Source organism: Sarcophilus harrisii, chromosome 3, assembly GCF_902635505.1.
Source record: "Sarcophilus harrisii chromosome 3, mSarHar1.11, whole genome shotgun sequence".
Lineage (NCBI taxonomy): Eukaryota > Metazoa > Chordata > Mammalia > Dasyuromorphia > Dasyuridae > Sarcophilus > Sarcophilus harrisii.
In genome coordinates, this window is record NC_045428.1 from 403919199 (window position 1) to 403943783 (window position 24585).

General features: G+C 32.3%; 1 protein-coding gene across 3 annotated transcripts in view; it reads right to left on the bottom strand.

The window, feature by feature from the left end:
* Positions 1-24585, bottom strand: part of PPIG (peptidylprolyl isomerase G) — a 71521-nt gene that overhangs the window by 13038 nt on the left and 33898 nt on the right. For all 3 annotated transcript variants that reach the window (XM_003763930.4, XM_012544800.3, XM_023499276.2), the window contains exons 2-9: positions 23611-23671; positions 22741-22897; positions 21997-22071; positions 19208-19315; positions 18574-18618; positions 13774-13861; positions 3529-3558; positions 3292-3431 (exon numbers count right to left, since the gene is read on the bottom strand). In XM_003763930.4, coding sequence (XP_003763978.1) covers positions 3292-3431; positions 3529-3558; positions 13774-13861; positions 18574-18618; positions 19208-19315; positions 21997-22071; positions 22741-22801 — 547 coding nt within the window. In that variant the 5' untranslated portion in view covers positions 22802-22897; positions 23611-23671. The remainder of the gene's footprint in view (positions 1-3291; positions 3432-3528; positions 3559-13773; positions 13862-18573; positions 18619-19207; positions 19316-21996; positions 22072-22740; positions 22898-23610; positions 23672-24585) is intronic.

Here is a 24585-nt window from a genome sequence, read left to right on the forward strand (position 1 = left end):
TAGAATCCATACCAAGAATGTCCTACACCAATAAAGTTATGGATCAGGGAACCTTTCCTCCTTCCCACCACCCCAAAAAACCAAAACCAAAATCAACAACTATTCTAGATCTGTTCCCAAAAAAGGAAAGGGGGAGGTAAGGGAAAGTATCTAGAGAGAAATATCTACTCTTGGGGTATATTGAATTTGTTCCTACAAATCTCACTTCCACCCTTCACAAAAAAGAAAACGACTTCTAGGCCTTTATACAATGTACTCTGAAAAGAAACCACATCAATCTCATTTAGTTGTCTTTAATAATGTCTCTTAAACATTTTATATTCAACTTCCCCACTATGCTTTCAGTAACAAATGTCACTAAAACAATTTGCTTAATCAACTTCACAGCATTTGTTTTCTCAACATATCATAAATGCACAGCACTGGACCAGGGTCATCAAAAACTAGCCTCCAGTGGTTTATTTAATTTGGCTTCTATATAAGATTCACTGGATTTCTACTTTATTACTCTAATTGTCCCTTTTTTCTTTGTCCTGAAAAGCAATCAATTTTGGGTTATCATTGAGTATTTTTTGCCTATTATGAAAGAATATTTTTAAAATCTCTTATTAATTGCAATAAATGTAATCTCTGCAAAAATCATTTAAGTCACAAGAAGCTTCCATAGAAACCACATAATACCTTTATTAAAATAAGTCTATCATAAAGAGGTTTATTTGCCTATATTCTTTCCTCATCCCTTCTGACCTTTGAGGACCTTCTGTCAGCCTCTATACAGGATCCCTGCTTCCTCTAGTCTTCAGTATTCCATCTCTGCATCTGTTTTAAGAGCCTTCTTCACAGATCTAAACACAGTTACCTTTTCTGGCATATAGAAATCTACAAGAAGCAGTTCTCCAATAGAACAAGGGGAAAAAGGCCCAAGAAGAGTGCCCAGGGACTCACCAAGATAATATACAGGTAGGCCCAGACAGTCAGTTTTCTTCAGAAGTCTTTTTGTTTTCTTTCAGGAAGTTAAAAAAAGAAAAAAAAGATTCTGTATTTATTTCTTTTTAAAGCGGGGTGTCACTGCACAACTCTTAAACAAGGTTTTTAAAATATAATGATGGTGAACACCCTATAGTATTACACAAAGCCTTTCTATTGTTTCCAATTCGGTATGATTGTCGAAAAGAAAATGGGGCTTAACCAACTGCTTATATCCTCCAAAAGTATGGCAAAAGCCACTCAGGTTTGAATGGCTGTTGCTAAAACATAAAAGTAGCACATACCAACTACAATGTGTTCTCAACTAAGTTTATGCCACAAATATTTCTGCTCATTTTAATGGGTTTGCATTAGAAAAGAATGGGCAGGGGAAATCTCTCATATCCCTAGAACAAATCTATTCTTTTCATGGAAGTTTAGACAAGGGTTAAATATAAGTACTATCTTCCCCAATTTCTCTAAAAACTTTTCTGGTCTCTAGAAGACAGGAAAAAGATATACCTGACACTATCATGCCTTGGTCACAGGTAGGCAAACAATGTCTGGAGGATGCTACAATACTCTCCTTAGTGAGAGCTGCTTTACAGCAATATAAATCAAATTACATGAGGCTTTGTCTTAATTCATATTCTCTTTCCCTATCAAACAATTCTATCAACCCTACCCTTTAATTATCCAAAGCATATGCATATGTAAATACAGAATGAATAGTTTATCGAAAATATTAAAAGATATTTAATTTTTTTTGTTCTTTCAAGCTCCATTTTTTTTAAAAGTTGCAAAGAAACCTACAATATTCAGCTAATGAATTTTGGGGAACAGATTCCAACTCAAAAGACCTTAAAGATTAATAGTAAATGATTTAATGATATTCAAGAATATGGGAAGAAGGTCTTAATGGATCATAACATTTTCACTGTAGGAATATCCTTTAAGATGGTTAATTGTTAATATCATTAAGACTAGGGTCTTAACATGACATCCAGAATCACCAAAATGTTAAGAATTGGGAAGGCTTCGAAAATCATCCAGTTCAACATCTTTAAAGATAAGGAAACTAAGACCAAGAGAAATTGAAAGTTATCCCCAAGCTTATATTGCTACTAAGTGGCAAAGCTGACAATCTCATGTCTTCTCTTTAGCAGCCACTTTTATTTTTTACTTAAATTACTATGGAATACCTGTTTGCTCAGAGGCTAAAAGAGTTTTATGATCATTTCACTGTTTACTAGTATATCCTAGGGCATTAAGAAGGACACAAACTAATGGATTATATCTACTGTTTTTATATATGGAAGACGAGTTAAGAGGAAGAAACGATGGTTAAGAGATTGAAGAGCCCAAGAAAGAATTTAATATTGCTTGGTCCTTGAAGACTACCAGCTTACTGGGGACAGTTTGGAATGACTTGAAGGGAATGACAAGTTTTCTTTGTCAAAACGATCAAGACTGATGAAAGGAGAAATAATGTAACCTTTGGAGAACAGAGAAGATTTAAAAAGGACAATGGTTCTGCTTTTTCTATATCAATCTCACTTAGGATTTAATATAAACTTAAAGTACCCTGAATTCCAAATTGATGACAAAAGTCTAAACTAAAAAGTCAAAAGCATAACTATTGTACAAGAATCCTTTTGAACTGATGAAGATACCGAAAGGGTATGAACTTGAGGCTTCTGTTGGAAGTCTAAAGAGTCAAGTAAAAAGACTTAAGTTTATACTAGAATACTAAAATACTGCTTAGTATTCATTTCTTGGTAATGGTTTTCCTTCATTCTTTTGGATGAACTAAATAGATCTGGAAAGATAGGTAAGCAACAGCCAGTCTACATGGGTTATTTTTCAATAAAAGGATTTCCAACAAAAAAATTAAATGCATACACCATGTGAGAAGACTGATACCAAAAGCATGAATATAAGGAATGGAATTACCTTCTGAAGTAAACACATTTCCCCAAACATTATCAGATACTAGCTGAGTCCATAGTGAGAAAAGGAATTTATTTCTAAAATTCCTCCATTTTAATTTCTAATTTCTCATTAATTCCTTCCCCCCAACCCCAAAGACCTGCATCAAAAAAATTAAAATGATGTAAAAACAAGAAAGTGCATTACTTGGAAGTTAAATTAGGGAATACAGTTTTAAATGAAACAAATAAATAGTATGATAGAAAACAAAATATAATTTAAAAGATGAATGCTCTGCATTAAAAATCACTAGTAATGATCTTTTTTGAATGACTTGATGTCACTGTTTATTTTAAATAAATATGATATGCTTAGAAATGTTTAATTTATCCTTACCTTTAGATTTGGGAATTAGCTCCCCACAGCTAAGTATTCGTACTTCAGCATATGGTTTGCTAGATGCATCTGTTTTCTGGTTTTCAATCTCTCTCACAACCTCTTGACCAGAGATCACTTGCCCAAAAACAACATGGTGCCTATGCAGATAAATTAAAATGACTAAATGTTAAGTTTTTGATTAAAAAAAAAAAATTAAAGGCAAGTAGAAGAGAAAAATAAATGAAAAATATTTACCCATCTAAATGAGGTGTAGGTTTAGTTGTTCTTTTGAGGTCATCATCAGATAGAAGAATTAAAACAAAGTCAGAGAAAAACAAAGTTAGCACCTCTAAAAAGGAAAAGAAAACAATTGCATTGGAAACAAAGTTGCAGATAGATTAATGTTATTTTTAATTAACAGAATTAAAAATGACAAGAAAAGATATGCTGGATATATGTTATACTTTTATGTTAACATTAAATATGGAACTGGGAAATGTAATTATTTCAATCACATGACTTACAGTATCTGACATGTAGGAAACAACACATTTAATCATTATAAAGATATAATACATAATAGAGAAATAATTCCAGGTCTGAATTTTTTTTTTTTGTCAAACCTGATATTAGTCTATAGTAATGGCAAAATGCAGAATAAAAAATTTAAAAATCTAGGTATCAAGGTATTTTATTTAATCTCCACTCCCTTTCCCGTTATTTTTCATGCCAACCCAGAAGCTTTGTGTAATGAAAACAGTGTACTAAGAACAAATTAGAGGACAAGATACTAAAGATTAACTATACATTATGATAAGATTTGTTAACAAGGGCTATTGGAATTATAACATCTATCAAGTCACAGATAACTTATATCTCACATTTTGAAGAATTTAATTTAAAATCTGGGAAATAATCATTACTTAGATATAAGTTTCTCATTCTCTCAGACTTCCGTTTCTCTAATTCCTGTTATCTAGAATCATCACTTTGGACAAAAAACCTTCCATTCTGCCTTATCCACACATCTAATGTAGTGATCCTACTGTTTCTACCATGATTTTTGACTAGCTCTCCAATTTTATTTTAAATAAGCTTCCAACCTATATTGAACTTTCTTGAACAGGTTTTTTTTTTACCTCCTATTTTACTGAAAAATGACTTCTTTAAAATCTGCTTTTCTCCCACATTCCCCTAGTCGCATTTAGACCACTGTTTGGAATCATTCAAAAACTTCTCTGCTTTTATAACTTATTCCATTGCCATTTTCACTATCATCTCTGCATCCAGCTCAAAAATTCTCCTTTTCATGGTGTACTCTATTGTAATTTTCAGTGATTTAAAAATTCACATGGATAACTCCTCTACCATCCTCGCACCACAGCACCTCAGTTAAAGACCTTAATTTTTATATCATTTTTAACTCTATGCCTCCCTAACCAGTCTATCATTTCATGATGAACTCATCTTTTAAAACCCACTTTCTTTCTTTCTTTTTTTTATTATAGCTTTTTATTTACAAGATATATGCATGGGTAATTTTTCAGCACTGAAAACTGCAAGACCTTTTATTCCAACTTTTCCCCTCTTTCCCCCACCCCTTCCCCCAGATGGCAGGTTGACCAATACATATTAAATATGTTGAAGTATAAATTAAATACAATATATGTATACATGTCCAAACAGTTATTTTGCTGTACAAAAAGAATCGGACTTTGAAATAGTGTATCAATAGTGCCTGTGAAGGAAATAAAAAATGCAGGTGGACAAAAATAGAGGGATTGGGAATTCTATGTAGTGGTTCATGATCATCTCCCAGAGTTCTTTTGCTGGGTGTAACTGTAGAACCCACTTTCTTAAACTGTGGATCACAATCTCATATGAAGTCTTATAAAAATGTGGAGGTGGCAAAATTATGATTTATTAATAATAAATGTTTGATTCATATACTTATTTTAAATACTTATATATTTAGGGCCACAAAAATTTCTTAGGTGAAAAGGGGTTATAAGTGGGAAAAATGTAAGAAGCCCTTTTAAACCATGAATATTGATATGACCATCTTGGACAAAATTTCTTCCACCCTCCCTTTTCACTCTTGAGATTAATATGAATCAGTTAATAAATTACACTAACAGCCATGCATGATTTCACTCATGACTTAAGCACTTGTGCTTTACTTCTACTTCTTCCTTGCTATACTAAAACTGACCTCCTGAAATTTCCTAACTCACAGCCTCCACAATTTTCATCACCTTTTATCTTTCTAGAGCATTTGATAGTGCTGACAATGCTTTTTATAATAATCCCTCTTCTGTGCTCTTTTTAAAAATCTCATAAAAGTTTTCTCCAAAACTATGGGAATTCCATGGGCAAGAAATGCTATGAAGAGAATTTTTATAGGACTGGCATTATGAAACATAAGACTAGTAATACTAAACACCTGTAAGTTCAACAAATATGTAGTACTTACTATGCACAACACTGCTAGACAGAATTGAAAAGATGAAAAGCGATATGATCTCTGTAATAAGATTACAATGTAGTAGGGGAAAGCAGGAGAGAAAATGATGAAGTGCTTTATAGAGGTCAGAGAGGGCTAAAAAAAGCTTAAAGGAAGGATCATTTCTAGCTTTGAGAATCAAGAAAAACATGAAGAGGGAATTGGTACTAATTAAAAATCAGTTCAAACAAGAGCCGTGAGGCAGGAATAGGAAAGCATTCTAGAGATACTGATGCAGTAGAATCTATAGGATTAGGCTACTATGATTTGAAATGGAGAATGAAGGAAATGAAAGAGGCAAAAATAACTGAGAAAAACTAAGTTAGAATTTGTTTTGTAGGTAGGCAAAAGATTTTAAACTACTATTTAATACTACCTTTATAGATATCTTTTGTTTTTACATACTTAGATTTTCTACTGTATTTCTACCCTCTGTCTTCCACAGATCTATTTGTTCTAATAAAGAACTTTGTTTAAAAAGGGGGGGGGGGGGGGAGAGGAGGAAGCAAACTGATTGACACCCAAAAAAACCTCTAACAATCAGCAATGTTTCTTTTTTTTTTTTTTTTTAAATTCTCTCTCTTTTTTTTTTTTTTTCTTAAATTTAATAGCCTTTTATTTACAGGTTATATGTATGGGTAACTTTACAGCATTAACAACTGCCAAACCTCTTGTTCCATAAATTGGATAATTCTCTTTTTTTTTTTTTTTTTTTTAATTTTTTTTATTTAATAGCCTTTTATTTACAGGATATATACATAGGTAACTTTACAGCATTAACAATTGCCAAACCTCTTGTTCCAATTTTCACCTCTTACCCCCCCACCCCCTCCCCTAAATGTCAGGATGACCAGTAGATGTTAAAATATATTAAAATATAACTTAGATACACAATAAGTATACATGACCAAAACATTATTTAATCAGCAATGTTTCACACGTGTGAACTCCTCACCTTCAAAAAGGCCCAGAGAGCTGTCCATTCATCTTGCCTCTTTGGGTACTTGTTCTTCACACTTTTGCCAACATTCAGTTATTATTCCTATTTACATAGCTACACTCATTGTATATTGTTGTTTTACTGGATTCTTCTTATTTCATTTTGTATCAGTTTATCTAAGTCTTTCCATGTTTTCTGTTATTCCTGGTCATTGTTTCTTATAGCAGAATAATACTGCACTATAATTTGTTTGGCCAATTTCCAAATGATGGTCAATGACTTTATTTCAAACTTTTTTTGTTAACATGATTTTGTTGCTATACAGTAGCCCCCTAGTAGCGTGAAATCTAATAGTGGAATATCTGGTTCAAAGACTATGGACATTAAAATGGTTCACAGCTTCATCAATAACATTTTTTTGTGTTAATATCTTACTATAACTTTTCTAATGGTATTTTCTTGTTATCTTTAAACATTTTCTTGTTATTGGGTAAAACTTCAGAGCTATTTTCATCTGCATTTCTCTTATTAGGATTTGGAAATGTTTTTTTCATTATGGCTAACAATTTTTAGTTCTTTTGAAATCTGCAGATATTCGCTGAAAATTGCTCTATTGGGGAACAGCACTTAGTTTTACAGATAATTCTTGCTTTAAATAAGTGGGCTGTTCTACAGACCTCTACAAAAAATAATTGGTGAGTAAAGTCAATTTGCCAGTAGATTTGGAGAAGGGAAGGAGGACAAACTGGGGCCAAAGAAGAGATAGCAAAAGGATGCTGTGGAGGGCCTGGTCAGAACCTAAAGTAAGAGCCCACTAAAGTGTGTTCATTTCACCTGTGCAACATCTCTTATATAAGCCTCCTTTTCTCTTCTGACACAAACATCACTCTAGCAAAAGCCTTCATCACCCCACATCTGGATTATTTCAATGCACTGCTGGTGGTTTGATCTGCCTTACATCTTTCCTCACTCTAATCCATCATTTATTTAGTAACTAAAATGATTTTCTTAAAATGAAGATCTTATATCAGATATATTAATAACCATACTCAATAAACTCCAGTGGTTCCCTACTTCCTCCAGAGTCAAACACAGAATTCAGTTTTATGAAGGGTATTTATTTAAAGCCCTTTCTAGCCTAGCATTCTCCTACCTTTACAATCTTCTTATACATTGATCCCCACACATTCTGACTCAGTATCACTGGCTTCTTAGTTGTTAAATGAACTAAGATACTCCATCTCTCTTCCAGACATTCTCTTTGGCTGTCTTTCATGCCTGGAATTTTCTCCCTCAAGTCCCAACTAATATCCAACCTTATTTAGGAAACCTTTCTTTGGTTAACTATCTCATTTGTCCTCTATACAGCTTTCTTTGTTTATAGTTGTTTGAAGTCAGTCTTTCCCATTAGACTGTAAGCATCTTGAAGGCAGGAACTGTCTTTTGTCTTTTTTTTTTTTTTTTATCCCTATTGCTTAGCCAAGTTGCAGGCACTAATAGGCATGTTTGTTTACTGAGCAATCCAAATGTATTATGTGCCAGGCTACTTTCCAATTTTCCTGGAATCTCTTTCTCAGTTCAATGTCCAGGTTTATCGAATACAGGTTATTTCCTGTCTCCCTTATCTACTTTGTTAATGTCTATTTTCTATCTTTTCACCAATTACACAAGATTTTAATGATTGCTGCCTTTCTGAAGTCAGGAAGTTCTATTTCTTTTTCACTCTTTCTTTCCATTGATTTTATATATATATTTACATTTATATATTTTATTTTTATTCCTCCAAATGAATTTTGTTATTTTCATCTGAATTCATAAAGTTCCTCACTGGTATTTAAATATGTAAATTGACACAGGCAACATCATCATTTTTATTATACAGAAATAACCCTCCAACTTTTTAAGTTTTTAAGGAGCATTTTGTAATTTAATCTATAGATTCAGTGGGCTTTTATTAATATTTATATTGATTTTACATATATATATATATTTTAGCATAGAAGTGATGAGTATCTTTGAGAATACAATGAAATTGCCCAGGAAGGAAATATATGAGACAAGAGAAGAGGACAAAAGACAGAGCCTTGAACAGGGTTGGGAAGAAAATGAGCTGGTTCAGGAGACTAAGAAGTTGAACATGTAGGAGTGTCTACTGTAGCAGCAGATACTTCTCCAAAAGTGAATATCAAAGGGATAATTAATAGCATTAAATGATGTGGAAAGTTCAAGGAAAATGAGGACTAGGAAAAGGTCAGTAGACAGGGAAATCACGATGCCAGTGGTAACCCTGCAAAGAGCAATTTCAACAGAACATGGGGAAGAGAATTCAGGTTGAGAAATGACCAAAAAGTGAGGAAGAAGAGGCAGAAACTTCTCTTTCTTTAAGTAAACAAATCACCTAAGGCTATTAAACTGCTTTTGCAAAGCATACTCAGAGGAGGGAAAGTTGTTCTGCAGTTGCTGGGAAGTACCTATGGAGTCAAAAAAAGAATGTATCTCAAATTTAGATTACCTACCTTACAGAGAAAAGATATCATAAATACTGAAGTGTTATAATAGTATATTTTGTTGTAGCAAAGAACTAGAAACAAGTACCCAATGACAGGGGAGTGACAGAACAAGCTATGGTATATGAATGTGACCTAATATACTCCACCATGAAAAATGACAAATGTGAAAAATTCATAAAAGAAATGTTTGTAGAACTAGTATATAAGGAAGGAAACTTAACCAAGAGAACAATTTGCAGGATGATTTAAATAGTGTAAAGTTAACAATCCTTGAAAGACCTAAAAACTGAACAACAGAATGACTAATTCCAATTTTAAAAGACTTATGGATGAAGGAAGCATCTTCTCTTAAAAGAGAAGTGGTAGATTGGAAGTGCAAAATAAGGAATACATTTTCTCATATATATGTCTCTTTTGTTTGATTACTTATTTGCTTTAAGTGAGGAGTCCACTGGGTAGGGAAAATCAGAGGGAAGTGACAGTGAATCAATGAAACTGAAAAAAAAATTTTGTTAAAGTTCTATAGCAAATAAGAAGAGCTACACTGAAAGAACAACTACAAAACTAAGGACAAACTTCTTAATATTATATATAATAATATACAATAAACATGTGCCCAACCAATTATTTGCAACTTTATTTTTCACTACTTTATGTGTATTTATGTAGTTGATAATGCTGTTCCTACCATCTGGAATATCCTTCCCCATTTTTCTGTCTTGTCAAAGTCCTGACATATTTCTTCAAGATTCAGTTAAAACATGAATTCAACACATAACTTTATTAATCTTCCTAATATAATATCTTGCTTCTCTGAGCTCCCACAGGTCTCTGATATTCTTTTTAGATCATTTATCACTTTTACTTTCTAGTATAGTTGAGTACTTTTTCTTGGTAACCTTATTGAGAATAAGGAATAAATAATTGTTTTTCTGTTAAGAGACAGGTCAATTCTCTGAGAGCTGTCGATCATAGCATCTGAAGGAGTTGCAAGGCAGCCTTTGCTGACACAGGTGTTGCAGACTGGGAATGAGATAAATTGGAGGCAGAGGGAAAAGAGAAGTCAGGCAATGCAACGGCTTCTCAGTCAGAGAGGTAAGAGAACAACAACTGCGTCTCAGTCTCCTTGTTTCATCCTCTCAAAAGAGGAGATCCATTCTATAGATCTGGGGTGGATCTTGAGCAGTTACTGTGGGGTAACATTTTTCTATCTCCCAAAGCATTAGGATAGATTTGTATCCAGGAGCTGTCTAATAAAGGTTTTTCTTTCCCCAACCCCAAACAGAATAGCTCTTCTCTGAGGGAGATGATTCTTTAGTTTCTAACAAAAGGCATTCATAGTCACAAAATCTTAAGAGCTAGAAGACGATGGAGACATATCTAATCCAATTCCCACACTTTGTAAGTTAACAAAACTGAAAGGGATTTGTCAAGTGAATGGAAGAATTGATACCACTCCCAGACCCTAACAGAACTTTTCTTTATATCACAGTACATTGACTTGTGTACTCTGAGTCTACCATGATATTTTTGCCTTCTTTTGTGTTTTGGTGGCCTAAATTATGTGAAATATGGTTTTCATATATAACAACTATCCTTCTGCCTTACTCAACATATGTACTTTACCTACCCTCTGTCTTAAGAGCATTAATTCAGATATTCTTCAAAGTCACAATGAAAGGAATCTATTTTCTTTTAGGAATAAAGGTCAAACTGTGAAAGTAGAAACAAAAGAGCAATGAAGACTAGGTACACACAGCAACAATTAGATATAAGGCAGTTGGGGAGGGGGAGTAGATTTCTATTTTGTGGTAGGCAGTTTGTATCAAGTAAAACCAAAGGAACAAGAGTAATGGGAAAATGTATTGGTAGAGGATCTAAAGGAGACAAATGGGACAATATGTTTCTCTTCTGATACTATAATCTTAGATATAAAACTGAATGAGTTCAGTTCATGCACAGCAGCAAGTATAAGCAACAAAAATAAATACCCCATGAAACAACAATTATATTACTAGTCAAAAGATTTCTATTTGGTATTATGACTCATGGTGTAATAAAGAACACATTCCTTATAGCTTCAATGACTTATATTCTTGCTAATACTATACCTTTGCTCCTATCATTTCCTCCGCGTGGACCATTCCTTCTTTCCCTATAAAAAGCTAGAAGAGTCCTTTGAAATATTCTAATCTAGTACTCTCTGTTTACAGACAAGGAAAACAAGTTATATATTTTAAAAGCTCATTGTTTTACTTGTGTTTCAAAAATATTAAACTTCAAAAGGATATGTGTTTGTGTATATAAGAAAAGATCTTTTAAAAATGTGTACATGCTTAAATATATATGAAAATCAAGAAATATATTCTCTATTTTCTATTATGTTTCTTTTAGTTAAGCAATTCTAATGCCTTAATCCTTCCTCAGGGTCTCTTTCCTCATCATCATCTTATTCTACTTAATGGGCATTCTTTAATTCAAGTTGTTGAGTTTATTCTAAAGCAATATCATGGTCTTTTCAGCAAAAGTGTTAAGAGAACCAAGGCAAATAAAAAATGCTGCATTTATTTAACCATGAGAAAATTAGCTGAAAATGAAGTCCCAAGTTCCCCTCAAAAGAGATTCTGATGTGTAATTTTGTTGTACAATGTCCACCTCCTCTAAGCCAAAACCTCCCATAAATAACTAAACCATCTAAGGGGCAATACAGATGGAACCAAAGCTCAAGAAAACAGAAACTAAGAATTATTGAGAAAAAAGAGCAAATGGACCAATTACTCACTCATCTCACAGTTCTACAAAGGGGAAACTATTTCAAGTAGCTTAAAACAAGCAAACAAACATGCATGGTAGTACAGAGCAGATGGTGTTAACCTTTTTAGTGTCACAGACTTCCTTTGGCAGTCCAATGAAGCCCTAATATGATCCTTTCTTAGAATAATGCACAAGATTACAAAGGAAATCAAATATATTGAAATAGTCATGATTATTTTTAAAAAGCCAAAACAATAAAAATCCAAGTTCTTGGACTCCTGAGGTTATGAGACCCACATGGCAAAGAGGATAATATAGCGCCCCCCCCCCCCCCAAAAAAAGTATCAACTTGGAAGTTAGCAAACTAAAGGTCTGATTCTGTCTACTATTGACTAGGTAATGTGATTTAAAGAAAATCATTGAGTGTCTGGGTCTCAATTTTCTCACCTATAAATAAAGAGGCTGGATGACTTCTAAATTGTTAACAATTTGATTATTACTCAGATTCATTTTTCTCACTTGTAAAAACTGGAAAATATTATACTTGCTCTATTAACCTCATTAAACATAAAAAAAGATTGCATGATTATTGGAAAAAATATAAAAGAAGTGACACAAAATATTGTAAAGGAAAAAGTGAAATGTTAAAGGAAAAGAAAGTAAATGAAATATGTTCCTTCCCAGATTTTAGACATAAAGCTACATAATGAAGTTGATTTAGAGCAACAATAATTTAGGGCTAAAGATGGCTATAGAAAAGCAGCACTTAAAGGAAGCGTTTAATGCAGTTTTAAAACAGGACAATTTGAAGTGGGAGGTATTTTATTATAAAAGTAATAGTAGAAATGAGAATTACTATTTAAAAATTGTAAGAATCAAATGGTGGTGAGGTTCTACAATAGCTATTTCAACATATAATGACAAAAAAGATGTTTTTGTAATTAGAGAACAGGAGTACTAAGTAAAGGAAGATCACAGAGATATTCAGGAGGTGAGACCTGAAGAAAGAGGTTCAAACTAGTTAAGTTTAAGGCAAGAAATTTTTAGAGAAGCTAAGATCTCTTTTTCTGAAATGGCTAAAGTTCATCTCCACTGCTTTTAATTCAACAAGCACTTTTTAATGTCTACGTACCAGCCAGATACATAGAGATACTGAGAAATAGCTCCTGCCCTCCAAGAAAAATCAGGAAATCTATTCAAAAATTAAACAAAGACAATGGATGAGGTCTACAAATTTTAAAGGAAAATTGGTTCTTTATGCATTCAGATACTGCCATTGGAAGATGATGAACTGTTAGATCCTTAGGCTATCAAAGATTAATAAATTAGAGCTGGAAAGGGTTTTCTTAAATCAAAGACTGAATGAATAAAGAACATTTCTACAGAATAACTTTAGTTTATCCAGTGACTCAATTAACAAACACCTCAATTAACTCTCTGATTTAGTTCACTATAGCCATTAAAAATCCTAAACTCTAATCCCCTCCTAAATAATAGTACTGACCCTCCAAATTTGCTTCTCAAAGAGGGAAATGTAGAATCTTCTGGTTGATTTGGGGATTTATACATAAATACTATCAAACAAACAAAAAATCATTGGACACTGGGAATTCTGGTGACAAATTTTCAGCATAGACAAAAATGAAAATTCGTATGAATATGGTTTACTTGACAACTTTTTCCTATCATTTAGTCTTAATCTCTTTTTATTCACTAATGAGTAAAGGCTGGTAAGCAATGAAAGAGGTAATCAGGATGAGTTGACTACAACTATACAGATGATTAATACTTACATGAAAAACTGCGAACCATTAGTATCCTTTCCTCTATTGGCCATTGACAACAGAAATTCTTTGTTGTGTTTAACAGCAAAACTCTCATCTAAAAAAGCAAAATTTTCAATCAGTGGTTAAGCATTTGCATATATAACATATACATACATACAAAATCTTTCTGAAAAATTCTTTTTTTGATCTAGAAGGGACATTTTTTTCTCAATAGTATTTTATTCAAAAATCTTACAAAATGAATGTTGAAATGTATAGTTATACATGTTAAGATAATTTTCAACAATCAGCAATCATTTTTGCAAGACTTTTGAGTTCCAAATATTTTCTGCCTCACTCTTTATCCCCCCCCCACCCAAGATAGTAAGCAATCAGATATAGGTTATACATGTACAATGCTTTTAAATGTATTTCCACATTTGTTCTAACTAATTCTTTATTCTGATAAAGGCACATTTTAGGAAAATAAGTTTGGAAATTGAATTAAAATTTTACAAAAATTTTTCTATGAATAGACAATAACTAAACAGTTGTATATCAACTGTGTCTTCCCTCTTTACTATCTTGACTCAATTCTTAGAGCCAATTCAATTTTATCTTCATTGTGTTCAGTTTTCCAATCTGTTGACCATTCATTTGTCCAAGCCCAATCCCGGGTGTCCATGATTGGGGCTTTTTCTCTCCCTTCTCATATATTGCTGACCAGAGCAAGAGGAAAACTGCGCAATGGTGTGGACTTCATGTACTATAAATTCATATTGTTTAGCCTCAATTAGGCCCTAATTGCAGTAACAGTGTTTCTATCCTGAGCCTTGATGCTATATTGCTAAAATGCTTACTGAAAATTTCAAACCAAATATTCCAGAGTTATTTCACAAACTCAGTATATCCAAAATAAAAATGACCTTTCTCTTAAAAATTTACTTCTCTTCAAATATTCCCCATTTCTAAGGAAGCTATGGTCATACTTCAGGAATCCAGGCTTCCTAGCCTTATCCTCAACACATTCCTCTTCATACTACATATCCAATCAGTTCCTAAATCTTGTCAGGTATACTTCCTAAATAGCCCTTCCATCCAATAGCTTCCTTTTCCTTACTCCTTCAAGTCCTTATTTACCTCTAACTTAGAATATTTTAATAGCTTACACTGAGTTTCTTACCTCAAGTAACTTTCCACATTCATTCTCTTCTTTGATCCTAATTTCACATTGCTGCCAAATTTGACTTTTCTTTAAGTATGGATATGACTACTTCACTCTCCTACTCTGTTAATTCCAGTGGTTCTTTACTATCTTCAAGATTTAGACCAGCCTTCCCTTGGTTCTTCATAAATTTTTTCCTTCTCTGTGCCTTTGCAATAATTGTCCTCCATGCCTAGAATAAACATTCCTCACCCTGTCTCAAAGAATCCTTTTTTTCTTTCAAAATACTACTCAAACAATATGTTCTCTAACAGAATTCTTTACTGATGCCTTCAACTGTTAGTGACCTTATTTTTGAACTATATTATATTTAACTACTTTGAATTAATTTATTTATTCTCTTTATATTTATTATAAATACTGGGTAGAGATTAGTAATTTCATTCATTATATCCCTAAATTCTAGCACAGTACATGGCAAAAAATAGATGTTTAATAAATACTTGAAAACTGGTTGCTAAAGAATACAAAAAATTCAAATCATCAGTTCTCCTCTTGCCCTAATGGGTAATAAAGAGCTCTCTATATATGATGATAACCAAACATATTTTTCCTTAATTTAAGCAAAGAAATATGCAACTGTAAGTACATTAAAGAAAAAGGAGAGGCACAATAACCAGATATGGGGGGGGGGGGGTTCTTAGCCATTTTTAGTGTCACACCCTTTTGGCATACTTGTGAAGTCTATGAATCCTTTCTCAAAAGAATGTAATGCATGAAATACATAGAATTACAAAGGAAACTAATTATAATAAAATAGTTGTCAAAATATTTTTTTGGAAAGTTCATGGGTCTCAGGTGAAGAATTCCTGGCCTAGAAGATAGAAATCTAGTGTCAGAGTGAGAAAATCGGGACTTAAACCTTTGCTTCTTACACATATTAGTTCTATGACCCTTTGTAAGACACTTCAAATCTCACTTCCTCAAGCAACTCTCCAAGAATATAAATTGCAGAGAAGCTGCTCATTTGCAGTGATAAACAGTTTCAATTATAGGTCTAGATTAAAAAAATAAAAATAAAAATATTTGCAAAATTAGACCTTCATACAGGGACTGATGTCTCACCTCTACACAATTTTTAAAGGAATTCTTTAATCAAAAGGACAGCTTCTACTTTTCTGATAGGACTTCATACACCAAAATTTTGCAAATAAGTGGTACTGCTAGAAATCATTCTGCTGTGTCTCACTTTTTTCCTTATCTGAACTTTTAATTACTTATTAGAATTCCACAACTATTGTTCAAAATTAGTTATTTTTTCCCTTAGGATACATATCAATAAATCAATAAAAATGTATTTAAGTGCCATGCATTGTGCTAAAGATGTGTATCAAGAAGTTTATGAAGTTTAATTAATGATGACTGCTCAGTAATAAGGATAATTTGAAATAAAGTTTAAATCCAAAATTAAAAAGCATAACAAATGAGAAAGGTGGAAAAACACTTTTCATATTAGTAAAATTATACAGAAAATGGGGATCAAACAATTTAGCCTCTGGTTCAAGGCTACATGGCCATCGTTCTTAGTGATCCATAGAAACTGTATAGTGTGTCTTTATTTAGAGGGCCATATAAAACACAGTAATATATCTTTTTGAAAATAAGATTTAAATAGTAACAATGCAAGTAGATTGGTGACACAATTAAAACATACACCAATCTGAGTTTTAAGACTATGATTTTGGTCAACTAGAATTTCATAAAGCATGGCTTTTAACCTTTTTTTTTTTTTTTAAGTAAAAATCCAATTTTAGATGATTAAAAGTCACTTTTCAATTCAACACATAAAACATGGCTAATATTGAATTGCTTTACATGATTTCATGTGTGGGGGAAAAGGGGAAAGCATATTGCTTGTCTTTTCAACATTTAGGGAAGGGACTAGAGAGAGAAAAAGAATTGGAAATACAAAATAAAAAATAGGTTATTGTATAAATCTTTAAGACCAAGTTAGCCAATGATCTTTTGTAGTTAGCTTGGAAAAATACTGCTTAATAAACTGACTAAATGGTATGTTGATATCTGTAGTTCTTTAAGAATAGTTTGGAAGAAACCAATAAAGAAAATCTGATTTGATGATAAAGATAGCGTTTTAAAATTTCAATGAAAAAATTCAATAAATCAATATATTACAGAAAGATTAACATTTCGACTGGCTTACAATTGTTTAAATATCTTAAAGGTTTCAGAAGTTTGAACTAAATATTATAGAAGAGTAAATAGTAAACCCATTTAATGCAAAAAGTTTTATGTTCATGTGTACATAAATGCAGAGGAAACAAGTGATTAACATCTACAAGCACTTCTGGAAAATAATTTGCATACTGGTAATCCCAGAAATACTGCACTTGATTTTCTGTGTATTTTTCCCAATGACAAAAACCACATATTCAGACTAATGACACACATTGTATTGAAAGTTTTTTCTCAAAAAGTTATCAAACTGTGCATACCCTTTGATCCAGCAGTGTTACTACTGGGATTATATCCCAAAGAGATTATAAAGAAGGGAAAGGGACCTGTATGTGCACGAATGTTTGTGGCAGCCCTTTTTGTAGTGGCTAGAAACTGGAAACTGAATGGATGTCCATCAGTTGGAGAATGGCTGAATAAATTGTGGTATATGAAAATTATGGAATATTACTGTTCTGTAAGAAATGACCAACAGGATGATTTCAGAAAGGCCTGGAGAGACTTACACGAACTGATGCTGAGTGAAATGAGCAGGACCAGGAGATCATTATATACTTCAACAACAATACTAGATGATGACCAGTTCTGATGGATCAGGCCATCCTCAGCAACGAGATCAACCAAATCATTTCTAATGGAGCAGTAATGAACTGAACTAGCTATGCCCAGAAAAAGAACTCTGGGAGATGACTAAAAACCATTACATTGAATTCCCAATCCCTATATTTATGCACACCTGCATTTTTGATTTCCTTCACAAGCTAATTGTACAATAATTCAGAGTCTGATTCTTTTTGTACAGCAAAATAATGTTTTGGTCATGTATACTTATTGTGTATCTAAGTTATATTTTAATATATTTAACATCTACTGGTCATCCTGCCATTTAGGGGAGGGGGTGGGGGTAAGAGGTGAAAAATTGGAACAAGAGGTTTGGCAATTGTTAATGCTGTAAAGTTACCCATGTATATATCCTGTAAATAAAAGGCTATTAAATAAATAAAAAATAAAAAAAAAATTAAAAAAAAAAAAAACTGTATCATCTTCACCTCTGTAACCACTTCTGTGTTAGCTTTTACCAGTTAAACTTTTTGTATCTTTGTTGTATTTGTTCACTCAAGAAACATTTAAATGCCTACCACGTGCCCTTGTATGTACTATATTCAATGCCATTTTTATTAATTCATGCTTTCTTCCTCATCTGAGACTGTTATGTTATAGTCCAAATGTATTAGCCCTAATGTCAATGATGAAGAAAGGAAATTATTATAGACGTCTTGACAGGAAAAAAAAAAATAAATAAATAAAAATAAAGAAAGTTTTTTCTTTGTATTTCCAAGCATCCTGAAAAACAATTCAGTTCCCTTCTGACAAATTTGAATGATTTCCAATTATCAGGAATTATTTACCTTCAAAAAATCCTCCATAAATGGATTCCCCACCTCGACCATTTCCTAGGAACAGAAAATATAACACACAAAGCATTTATATGTGAATATAAATTTTTAAAAGATCGCAGCAACTCCCAGATTTTCAGTTAGTGAAACATTTTTAAAAAACCAAAATGGACAAAAGTAAACAGTTCCACAAAAGTTTTACACTGTATCCTCATTATGACATGGAAATGCTGCTAGAGTTTGGAAGGCTATGCAAGCAAACTGATCTTGAGCAGATCACTAATGATTTAAACAGAAATTGCTACTAATTTGGCGGATTTTTTTTTTTAATACAAGCTATTCTTATGTGACCAATTACTGATGTACTTACCACTAATACACAGTGTTCATCCATCCACCATTAAAAAAATACATGGAGGGGCAACTAGGTGGCGCAGTGGATAGAGCGCTAGCCCTGAAGTGAGTTCAAATTTGATCTCAGACACTTAACACTTCCTAACTATGTGACCCTGGGAAAGTCACTTAACCCCCCCCAAAACAAAAACAAACAAACAAAAAACAAAAACATGGAAACAAAGAGGAAAATATGTCTTAATTCAACAAATAATGCCCATATACTTAATACATTTTTATCTGATTCACCTACCTTCACTGAAGTCACCACCTTGAACCATAAAATCCTTTACAACTCTGTGAAAAAGACAACTTTTATAATGTAATGGCTTCTGAGTAGATTTTCCTGTACCTTTTTCACCTAAGGGGAGGGGGGAAGGAGAAAGAGAAAGGACATTTTATTAAGAACAGAGAATACTAAGATTCAACATTTCCTGCCTCATTCCTCTGAAAAGAGTTTCTAGGATCAAAATTATGATTAAGATGATTTTTTAGTTTTGATTGGGTGTTCTCAGATTTTCATAAAATGCTATAAAAGACAGGTAAATGCTATAAAAATGCAGGTAAAAAAAATCTCATTACAGCAAATGCAATCACAAAGTTGGTTTTTTTTTTCTGAATCTGCTGTAACTCAACTTGAATAAGATAAATTCTTCATAATGAATAATTCTATATAACAAGCTATTCCTCTCTTTGTTCCCTTCTATTTAATAGTTATTCTATAGTGAAAATATCTGATTTTATTTTAACATATGTACTATAGGAAGGTAATAAAGAAAGAACATTTTTACAAAAAACAGAATTTATCTCAGATGAAACCTTAAAACCCTTTATTCTCAATTTCATTTTTTTTCTTACATAAAGAAATAGACCTAGAGAAATAAAGTGATTTGTCTAAGATAACAAAGATAAGAGTCATATTTTGTGAATTTCAACCTAGGATCCTCTACTTTGCTTTTATTTTAATTTTCATTTCCATCACCACTAGATAAAATCCACATAAACTTCCAAACTATCAATATCAACAAAACAAAAAATCCTATACTATCTGAAAATGTGAAGGAAAAAAAAGTGAAGTTAGAATAATTTACAACTTAATTTACTAAAATTCTTTAAAAATGTGTCTTCTAATCACTTGTATATTTTTAAAAATCTACCACTACCTTTAGGTTTCCATATAGGGCCAGCTACCTGATACAGTAGATAGAATACCAGTCCTGGAGTCAGGAGGACCCGAGTTGAATCTGACCTCAGAGACTTAATACTTCTACTAGCTCTGTGACCTTGAGCAAGTCACTTAACCCTAATTGCCTTGTGTGCGTGTATGTACACACACACACACACACACACACACACACAGAGTTTCCATGTACTATTTTAAAACTTCCATTTTTTATTACTAAAGGCCATTTCATTGTTTTTCTCTTCAATGAAATATGAATATGTAACTATTAAGCCTAGATAATACTACTTCTAACCAATTTCCAACATTAATGCACTATTCAAGTAGTCTAACATTTTATTCTTCAAATGAACAAAAATATTCTTAACTTTTTAAAAAACAACATCATAAGTGCTTTTAAACCCAGGACGTGCAAAAGTAAATGATCAACCTTTTTTTAAATCTTCACTCAAAAGTAAAAAACAATAACAAAACCAGATTTAAGCAATTATGAATTATGTAATTCATGTGATTTGAATTAGGAAAAAGCATGATATTTTTTGGTTTGAGAATTATGCTCTCTCCATGTGTGACTTATTTCTTGATCTCCTTTTCTATATCATTAGACCCATCAGAAACTTCAGGTATACCTTAAGCTTTGTCCTTAGTGATATCATTAGTTCTCATAGGCTTAATTATCATGATAATTCATATTTTTTAGTCTATATAACCAACCTCCTATTGGATTTCCATAGGCATCTCAAAACTCATGTCTAAAATAAAAACTTTTTCCTCACAATTATCTCTTCTAAATTGCCCTGTTTCTGTCAAGAGTAGCATTCATTCAATTTCACATCCTTAAAAGTCTTGTTCTAGTTCTCACTGTTCTCCTTACTGTCCTCTTACCCCTATATCCAATAACCTGCCCAAGCTTATTGATTCTATCCCAACAACATAAACAAATCTGTCTTCTCTCTGTTTACAAAAACAATAACTGTTCAGGCCCTCATCATGCCCCCAATCAATGCATTAGTCTCCCAATTGGTCCCTTTATCCCAGGCTTATCTCCATTTTAATTCATCTTTCAGCTGGCTATCAAAGTAATTTTCCTAAAGCAAAGATTTAACTGTCACTCTTACTACAAAAAAATTCCAGTGACTTAGAAATCATACATTAGTCACTCAGCTCAATCAGAACTTTCTACATAAAACTTTTCCTGATTCTTCCTCACCCCTAATTGTTAATGACTCCTAACCAATTATCACTGTATATATACCAGTATATACTTATATGTTATATCTTTAGAAAGAATTTAAGCTCCCTGATATGATAGCAGGGATTGTTTTTATATCATGGACTACTGGGACTGTGCTTGATGCACTGTTAAGTGCTGACTAATTCATGTTGGTTTTAGAGTATGTGACCTTTCTCTTTCCAAGAAGGAAGTGATTCAGGGCAAGTCCAAAAGACTTGTGATGGAGAAAGCCATTTGCATCCAGAGAGAGGACTACGGAGACTGAATGTGGATCACAACATAACATTTTCATCTTTTTGCTATTGTTGTTTGCTTGCTTGCTTGTTTGGTTCTCCCCTACCCCCAGCCCACTCTTTGAGCTGAAAATACGTTTAGAAGAATTACATGTATAACCTATATTGGATTGCTTGTTGTCTAGGAGAGGGGCAAGGAGGGGAAAGCATAAGAAAAATCTGGAACACAAAATTTACTTTCTGATTCTTCAATTATATTTCAAACATATTTCCTGAAAGATGAATTGTCAAGCTATGAATCTGATATACTGGAATAAGAAATCTTCAAACATAGCAAAAAATAGTCACTATAAAATTTGACTTCATAAAGCAGAAAAAAAATATTTACAAACCTGTACAAAGACACCGGAAATTCTCACATGTTTTGGGACACACATCAGAAAATAATTCAAAGACAACTCTTCCAGCTGAAAAAGAGAACATGTAATTTAAAAATAGTAAAATTTACTAGACAGTGCAGTAAATAAGAGGGCTGGGCCTGTAGTCAGAAAGACCCAACTTTCTGAGTTCAAATATGGCCTCAGACAATTATGAACTATGTGACTCTGGGTAAGTCACTTAACCCAGTTTGCTTCTGTTTCCTCTTCTGTAAAAGGAAATGGCAAACACTCTAGTTTCTCTGCCAAGAAAACTACAAGTGGGGTCATGAAAAGTCAGACATGACTGAAAATGAGCAAATAACATAGTTTAAAATAGTTTTGTACATTATTTAAATACATAAGTTAAAGACTGACCCTATGAAATTATCAGTACAGGAAGCTCCTAGATTAGCAAACTCCTACCAAAATAGGTCAGTTTTTTTGTTTGCATAATATTCAGATAAATATATCCCAAAAATCAACCAGAAGATTCTATATTTCCATCTTTAAGAAGCAAATTTATAGTTTAAGAGGGGATTAGAGTTTAGGATTTTTAATGTCCACAGTGACAGAATTAAAAAGTTGATTGAGGTGTCTGTTAATTGAGTCACTATATAAGCTAAAGGTAATCTTTAGAAATATTCTTTATTCATTTCAGAATTTTATTCAAGAATACTCTTCCCAATTCTAATTTATTAATCTTTGATATTTTCTTACCAGGTAGATTGTTTATGGCTATGTCAAAAAAACATCGAGGACGTTGAACCTTTATTCCCATGGTTTCAAATATTTCCAAACTACATTCAAAATACAGGTTTAAACAAACCTCTATTTAACCAGCAAAAAATGTCTCAGCAACTTCTGTAGAAAAATCCTGGGGGAACAAACAGAATACACAGAAATTTTGAGGTAGTATTTACTTTAAAATGTTTTTCTAAAACATAACAAGTTATTAATTTACATACTTCAGGACTTCAAATAAATCTGTGATCTTAAAATAGGGGAACATGATACATTTTTTCCTCATATATCAGGAATTCTAGTTGATTTATTGAAACCCCTGGGTCCTGAATAGAATTTCAAACATATGTTTGAAGAGATTACTGAATTGAATAAAGTTATTAAGAAAATTCAACATACAAATTCATACAACTTTTATTATAATACTGTTCTCATGCCTCCTCACAGTACAAAAATAATCCTGGGTTTTACAAGGTTCTAGAAGAGGAATATAAAGGATCTCACAGGTATCAAGTTGGAATGTCTTTGAGAACAATATGGACCATATATTCTTTCAGTTTTCCAAAGACTAACCTAGTTATATTCAGCAAAACTCTTACCTACATTGAATGCCAAGTGACAAATATTATGAGCAACATCAATGATAAGTTTTTGTGACTACAATCTGCACTGGTGAAAGGAGTATTCTTAATCACCTGATTCAATTAGAAGCTTTTAACATATTGATTCATGGTGATTCCAATTTTGCAAATAGAAAACTAAATTGTAAACCTAATCAGTGAAGTACAATTTATGCTCTAAACATGTTAAACTTAACAAATAGGTTAACAAAAAAATTAAACTTACCTTTAAACAAAGAAGAAAAAAATCAAGGACAACCGATCAATTGATCCAATTCTACTTTTACCTAGGAAAAAAAAATCAGAAAGATAAGATTACTTGATAATAGATTTTGTTTGTGTGTGTGTGTGTGTGTGTAAAATCCATCCATCATAGGAGTGCCCAAAATGCTAGAAAATGGAGTCCATTGAGCATTCATTGCTATGTTTTCTTTTGTTTTTAAATACTGGACATTCAAAAAATGAAAATATAGACAAGGATCTCATTTCAGTGAACATCAATAATATTATGTTCTAATAGGTTATTTCCATGCCTTAGCTGGCTGGAAGCTCATATTGATAATGTTCTATTGAAGTAGACACAAATTCTATAAAACAATAAATTCACAATCCAGCTAGCAAAATAAATAAATAAATAAATAAAAAATCTGACAAAGATGTCATTTGGTTTAATTTTAAGAGTAAAATTACAGAGCCCTCAACTGTAGGATATGGGGGTAACCTTCAGTTCTCAGAGGTTACACCAGCAGAAAACAATAGTCCCTACAAAGCTAAAAATGTTCTGAGTATGGGTCTAAGCCATTTTTTTGCTATCTGAGGATAAGTGAGTTAAGTTCACAGTGACTCAATAGATAATAAATTTTTCAGGCACAGTAATTATTAAAGCTCATATGAACTAGAAAAAAGTAACAATTACATACATCTATGAAATTAGAGATCCTATTAGTATTAATGTCTTTTTAATAAAGTATATATATATATATGACACACCAAATATCTATATAATATGAAATATTTCTAAGAGAACTTGTCATGCTTGTTTTCCAAGTGCTTGCTTTTCACTTTTTCACTTTCATAGTACAAAGTAGATTGTTTCTTGACTATAAAGCCTCACTAATAGTAAGGCTAAAAAATGACATAACTAATTATTTAAGACAAAGACAATGTGAAAAATGCTTAATTTTTTTTTCAAACACATAAA